Here is a 6,974-nt window from a genome sequence, read left to right on the forward strand (position 1 = left end):
CCAATAAACAAAGTAAATAAAAGCAATACAAGCATAGGAAATAGAATAGTATTGTCTGATTCATGGGGATAATAGAAAGTTCTTGTATTAAGTCCAAAATTTTCAACAGTAATAAAAGTTTGATTTCTTACATTATTACTAATTTTATATGTTTTATTGCCAAAAAAAGAAGCTCTTTTCGTATTATTCATTGTTAATAATGGTACTAACCCAAAATTTCTATTAAGTTTGTTATCTTCTTCTTTACCCCATAAAGAGATTGAATAGAAGGAGCGACTTTTTTTTCCACTATAATTTATAAAATAAGTGTTTAAATGTCCTTCAAAAGTAAGTAAATAAATCCGAAACATATAAAATGCGGTTAATCCCGCTGTTGAACAAGCTATTATTGCAAAAATTGGCGAAAATAACAAACTATCATTAAGAATTTCATCTTTAGACCAAAAACAAGCAAGGGGGGGAATACCACAAAGTGAGAGTGTTCCTACTAAAAAGGCAGTTTTTGTAATCGGCACGTGTTTTGTTAAACCACCCATAAGAATCATATTCTGACTTTTATCAGGAGAATATCCAACTATAGCTTCCATTGAATGAATAATGGATCCAGATCCTAAAAACAACAAAGCTTTCGAATAAGCATGAGTAATCAAATGAAATAAAGCGGATCTATAAGACCCCATACCTAGAGCTAACATCATATAACCCAGTTGAGACATTGTAGAATAGGCTAAACCTCTCTTAATATCTTTTTGAGCAAGAGCTAAAGTGGCTCCTAAGAGTACTGTTATTATACCTATCAAAGATATTATATACATTATAGAAGGGATAACTATAAAAAGAGGAAGAAGACGAGCTACAAGAAAAATTCCCGCCGCTACCATAGTAGCAGCATGTATAAGAGCCGAAATAGGAGTAGGGCCCTCCATGGCATCCGGCAACCATACATGAAGAGGAAATTGTGCAGATTTAGCAATAGGACCCACAAATAATAGAAATGCACACAAAGTAAGGAATAAGAGATTTATTCTATTATTTAAAATTAAATTATTGAATATTTCGAACAAATCTTGAAATTCGAAACTGCCAGTTATCCAATAAAGACCTAAAATTCCTAATAATAAACCAAAATCCCCTACACGATTGGTTACAAAAGCTTTTTGACAGGCATTCGCTGCAATAGGTCGTGTGAACCAAAAACCTATTAATAAATACGAACACATTCCAACTAATTCCCAAAAAAAATAAACTTGGATCAAATTAGAACTAGTAACTAATCCTAACATTGAAGTATTAAAAAAACCCATATAAGCAAAAAACCTCAAATATCCTTGATCATGAGACATATAATTATCACTATAAATCAGAACCAAAATTCCAACAGTTGTAATTAATATTGACATAATAGAAGTAAGTGGATCAATAAAGTAACCGAACTCAAAAGAAAATTCATTATTTATGGTCCAAGACCATACATTTTGATGAATGCAACTTATAAAAATTTGTTGAATAGATAGATAGAGCGAAAAGATCATAACTATACTTAACAAAAAAATACTCAGAAACGTCCACATACGTCGAAGGTTTTTTGTTGCTGTCGGAAAAAGTAGAAGTCCAGCTCCGAGTAAAATAGGTACTGGAAGTGGAATGAAAGGGATGATCCATGAATATTGATATGTATGTTCCATAAAATAAAAAACCCTTTTTATTTTATTCTTAAATTTATTATTTCTTATTCACTGGTTTGTATATATATATATTTTTTTCAAAGGGGATAATAAAAAGGCGCATTATTTCAAACTTAAATAGAAATTTTTTCGAATTAGTATAATCCTTCATAAACCTTTGATTGAAAAGAAATATATATTCAAATCAAAAAATTAGAAGTTATTAAATAATATTACTAAGTTACTGTAAAAAAACGATTTGTCTTTTTTTTTTTTACTACTAAATAAAATTGTGATTTTATGCAGATACAGAAAAAAAAAGTGAATTATAATTCCGTATTACAATAATTTATATACATATATTAAGAATAGAACAAAGATTTACACGACAAAAAAATACTTAATATTAATTATAAAAAAAAGTTATTTGGGTTTGATTATTTAGAATTATTATTGAATTATGGAATTTAGTGATTGTCTTCCAGTACACTAAATGAGCTTTTTTTTTCAAGAAATAGTATTATAATCGATATTTTTTTTTTTACATATGAAGTGAAGAAATTTAATAAAATTTTTTCTAATATAATCTATCAGTATAGATTAATTAAATGAGCACTCTCATACGGATTTAAAACGTTAAATACAAAAAATTTTTCAAGAAAAAGGTAAAAAATAGTTGGGTTTTAAATTTTTGAATGTCTGTTTTGTTTGAAAAATAATATATAATAAAATTTGAAAGAAAAAAATTACTCGATATGGAGTACGAAAGAATAGAATAATAAATGTCTTTGACATACAATTATACCACTGAAAAACTTTTTTCATTTTTGAATGGCAGTTCCAAAAAAACGTACTTCTATCTCGAAAAAGCGTATTCGTAAAAAAATTTGGAAAAGGAAGGGATATTGGACATCGTTGAAAGCGATTTCTTTAGGGAAATCGCTTTCAACAGGTAATTCAAAAAGTTTTTTTGTACAACAAAATAAATAAAAAAACACTAGAATCATTAGAATTAGCCTAACGTAAAAACAAATTTTTTAGAATACATATAAATAAAGAAATCAATAGGAACGAAAAGAGAAAAAAAGATAATATATATATAAGAAAGACTCCTATTGATTTTGTAAATAAAAAAAGGGGTATTATTATTTTCCCCATCAATAAATAAATAAAGATCTTGTATTTCCTAGTTAAGAGGAAATACAAGATCTTTAAGCGAAATCAACAGATTCTTGAAATTAATTTAAGTCAAAAATTTTTCACTTTTTACCTTTAGGAATTATTATTTCGCTGAATTCTTATATTCTTTACTTGGAATCAAAGTTATAAAAGCATTTATCCACAATAAGGGAATATTAGATAATAATAAATAATAATATATTATATTTTTTTTAAGTGATCAAAAAATATTATGTTTGTACAATATAAAAAGATGCATGAAAATAGATATTTTGACAATTATTGTTTTTCATTTCTCTTGAGCAACTTAGGCAAATTTTAGTTAAAATTTCTAAGGATTTTTGAGAAGTTTTAATTTTTATTTTTTTAGTAATAAAATCAATTGTAAATTCCATTAAATTAGCTTCTTTATTTAAAATTTGAATCTCGACGATTGAGTAAAAACTTGTTAGTATTATTTTGAACAAATTGCCGCTATGGTGAAATTGGTAGACACGCTGCTCTTAGGAAGCAGTGCTAGAGCATCTCGGTTCGAGTCCGAGTAGCGGCATAAGATCTTATAAAAGAGATATTATAAGTTTTATAATCAAATTAATACCCGACTTTTTTTATAAAATCGGGTAAAACCTAGTATTAATTTATTAATTTTTAACAAATTTTTTATGATTTTTTCAATTTTAGAGCATATATTAACTCATATATCTTTTTCGGTCGTTTCAATTGTACTACTAATTTATTTTTTAACTTTATTAGTTAATTTAGATGAAATCATAGGATTTTTTGATTCATCAGATAAAGGAATCGTAATTACGTTTTTTGGTATAACAGGATTATTATTCACGCGTTGGATTTATTCAGGACATTTTCCATTAAGCAATTTATATGAATCATTAATTTTTCTTTCATGGGCTTTTGCAATTATTCATATAGTTTCCTATTTTAATAAAAAAAAAAAAAATCACTTAAACGCAATAACTGCGCCAAGTGCTATTTTTATTCAGGGTTTTGCTACTTCAGGCCTTTTAAACAACATGCCTCAGTCTGCAATATTAGTACCAGCTCTCCAGTCCCAGTGGTTAATGATGCACGTAAGTATGATGATCTTAGGCTATGGCGCTCTGTTATGCGGATCATTATTATCAATAGCTCTTCTAGTCATTACATTTCGCAAGGTCGGATCTACTTTTTGGAAAAATAATATGAAAATAAAATTTTTATTAAATGAATTTTTTTCTTTTGATGTACTTTACTACATAAACGAAAGAAATTCTATTTTACTACAACAAAACATTAATTTTAGTTTTTCTAGAAATTATTATAGGTATCAATTGATTGAACAATTAGATTATTGGAGTTTTCGTATTATTAGTCTCGGATTTATCTTTTTAACCGTCGGCATTCTTTCAGGAGCTGTATGGGCTAATGAAACGTGGGGTTCATATTGGAATTGGGATCCGAAAGAAACCTGGGCATTTATTACTTGGACCATCTTCGCAATTTATTTACATATTAAAACAAATAGGAATGCTCGAGGTATAAATTCTGCAATTGTGGCTTCGCTAGGTTTTCTTTTAATTTGGATATGCTATTTTGGCGTCAATCTTTTAGGAATAGGTTTACATAGTTATGGTTCATTTACATCGAATTAACTAAAACATTAAAAAAAAAAGAAAAGAATCCAAATAAAAAAAATAGAATCTATTAGACTCAGATGGGTAAATGATCAAATTGCCATCCTTCCTTTCGGAGGAGTTAAAAAATACTATGATGGCTCCGTTGCTTTGTATGTTTATTTTTTCTTTTTTTGTCTTTGATTCAGCAATCCCAAAGTTTCTTTTTAATCGGATCAAATAAGGAAAAAATCTTTTTTTTTTTCGTACTCTTTCATAACATAAATATTGTTAAGAACTCTCCGCCATGAAAACAAAAAAGTTTTTGACGCCGAATCGAACTCCCGATAGATAAGAGCAAATCGGAAATACCCTTATCTCATACTACTCTCTCGAGACAGAATCTAATGTTTTGAAAAAAAAAAAACAATACAAAAATTTTTCATATCGAATTCGAAATGTCATGCTATTATTACTTAGTATTCATATGGCGAAGGAATAATCTTCTTTTTTCTCTCAAATAAAAACCTCATTGGCGCCATGCGTGAGGGAATGCTAGACGTTTGGTAATTTCTCCTCCGACCAGGATAAAAAATCCCATTGAAGCGGCTAATCTCATGCATACTGTATGGACATCTGGTCGCACAAATTGCATAGTATCATAAATAGTGATCCTGTCATATAACTATTGTAATGAAAGATATATCTTTAGATGATGAATATGTCGAGATAGATTTGTTAAAAAAAAAACAAGATGGAAAAAAAAAATCTACAGCTATGATGTATCGTGAAATGTATAATAGTGGGGGATTATGGGACAAAAAATAAATCCACTTGATTTCAGACTGGGTACAACCCAAAGTCATCATTCCCTTTGGTTTTCACAACCAAAAAATTATTACGAAGGTTTACAAGAAGATAAAAAAAACGAGATTGTATCAAGAATTATGTACAAAAGAATATGACAACGTCCTCTGGCGTCGAGGGAATTGCACGTATAGAGATTCAAAAAAGAATCGATCTGATCCAGGTCATAATCTTTATGGGATTCCCAAAATTATTAATAGAAAGTCGAGAAAGGTAAATATTCTTCCTTTTTTCCTTTTATTTCGCATTTTTAGTCTCATATAATGTTTATGTTTTTTTTAGCTCAGAGAATGTTTTGTGTTAGCTGTTAGATTATATGATTTATTTTTTTCATAGATAGTTTAGTTTAGTCTAGTTATTTGATTTTTTGCATGGTCATGGAGTAGTATTAATAGATCACCAGTTTGGTATGTCATGTTTTGTTATTAACCTAACGTTTGTTAAATATAATTTAGATTTCAACCAAATTCCATTGCTTTGTGCTCTTACTCTGCCTGTCCAGTTTAAATACACACTTACGATATATAGCCGTATACATATGTATATATGGAGGCTTGTATATGCAAATTTTGACAAATAGTCGTATTAAAGAAACATATTTATATTGGACATCTAAAATATGGCCACTTTTGAACTAATTAGACAAGAATCAAATTGTAAAAATGAACTCAATCAAGTTAATTCATGAAATTGGCTATTTTAATTGTAGCCGCAACTGGACTAAAAACACTTAATGACCAATTTTGCAATTATGACCTTAATTAATCTAAACCAAAGAATTTTGGCTATTTCAATTAAGGCCGGAATTAGACTAATCAGTGATTATTTCAATTGTAGCCCTAATTAAACACATAATAAGCAAATTTACAAATATATCCATAATTAATTGTTTAAATTAATTATGATTAATCTGAAAATTGTCAATATGATTTGTTTCTGCAAAGATTAAAGTTTAGGGGCAAAATGATTATTTATTTTAATTAATCAATTTCCTTGAGTTATACAGAGTAAAATACTTGCTAATTTGGGCAACTAATTAAACAATATAATTGTTATAATGCTTTTGATTTTGGCAAGTACCATAATTGTTGCAATAATATGTAAATTAATTTCCAGATGATTTATAATATTTATAGAAGTTATTTTACCAAATGAGAATGGTAAAATATTATCTAAATAATTTTATAAAATCATTTTGGCTTCTAAAAATACATATTTCACTCCGTTTAATACCCAAGGATCCTGGGTGATTAAAATAAATTATGGGAGGTCAAAAATTAGGTATCAAAAAGTGTTACTTGATCAGAATCTAGCATTTGAGGAGGAGTCGCTAGCCATTTTGGACTGGCAGGTTCGGAAGTTGAGATCAAAGGAGATTGCTTTGGTGAAAGTTCTATGGAGGCATCATCCAGTCGAGGAGGCAACTTGGGAGACCGAGTCGGATATGCGGAGTAGAGACCCTCAGCTTTTCGAGAGTTCAGGTACTTCCTTTTCTTTACTATTCGAGGATGAATGTTTGTTTAAGTGGTAGTGATGCAACGACCCGCCAAGTCGTGTTGAGCACTAGGACTCTTTTTCCCTAAAAGACCTTCCCGTCAATTTAAATGGAAAATTTTGAGCTATTCGTTTAACTATGGTTATTTGATTGGCGGGA

At 28.8% G+C, this 6,974-nt stretch overlaps 2 protein-coding genes across 2 annotated transcripts in view; both read left to right on the top strand.

Moving 5' to 3' along the window:
* Window positions 1–646, top strand: part of LOC132042123 (uncharacterized mitochondrial protein AtMg00370-like) — a 3,066-nt gene extending 2,420 nt beyond the window's left edge. The window contains exon 2 of the mRNA XM_059432740.1: window positions 608–646. Coding sequence (XP_059288723.1) covers window positions 608–646 — 39 coding nt within the window. The remainder of the gene's footprint in view (window positions 1–607) is intronic.
* Window positions 647–3,453: 2,807 nt separating this feature from the next.
* On the top strand, window positions 3,454–4,492 carry LOC132042124 (cytochrome c biogenesis protein CcsA). The gene has a single exon (XM_059432742.1). The coding sequence runs from the start codon at window positions 3,506–3,508 to the stop codon at window positions 4,490–4,492; it is 987 nt and encodes a 328-aa protein (XP_059288725.1). The 5' UTR covers window positions 3,454–3,505.
* Window positions 4,493–6,974: the final 2,482 nt, after the last annotated feature.

The sequence above is a fragment of the Lycium ferocissimum genome, unplaced genomic scaffold (assembly GCF_029784015.1).
Source record: "Lycium ferocissimum isolate CSIRO_LF1 unplaced genomic scaffold, AGI_CSIRO_Lferr_CH_V1 ctg13488, whole genome shotgun sequence".
NCBI classification, from domain to species: domain Eukaryota; kingdom Viridiplantae; phylum Streptophyta; class Magnoliopsida; order Solanales; family Solanaceae; genus Lycium; species Lycium ferocissimum.

Bases quoted from the DNA above. Each gene is read 5' to 3' on its own strand.
- LOC132042124 (XM_059432742.1), top strand. From the start codon at position 3,506: ATGATTTTTTCAATTTTAGAGCATATATTAACTCATATATCTTTTTCG.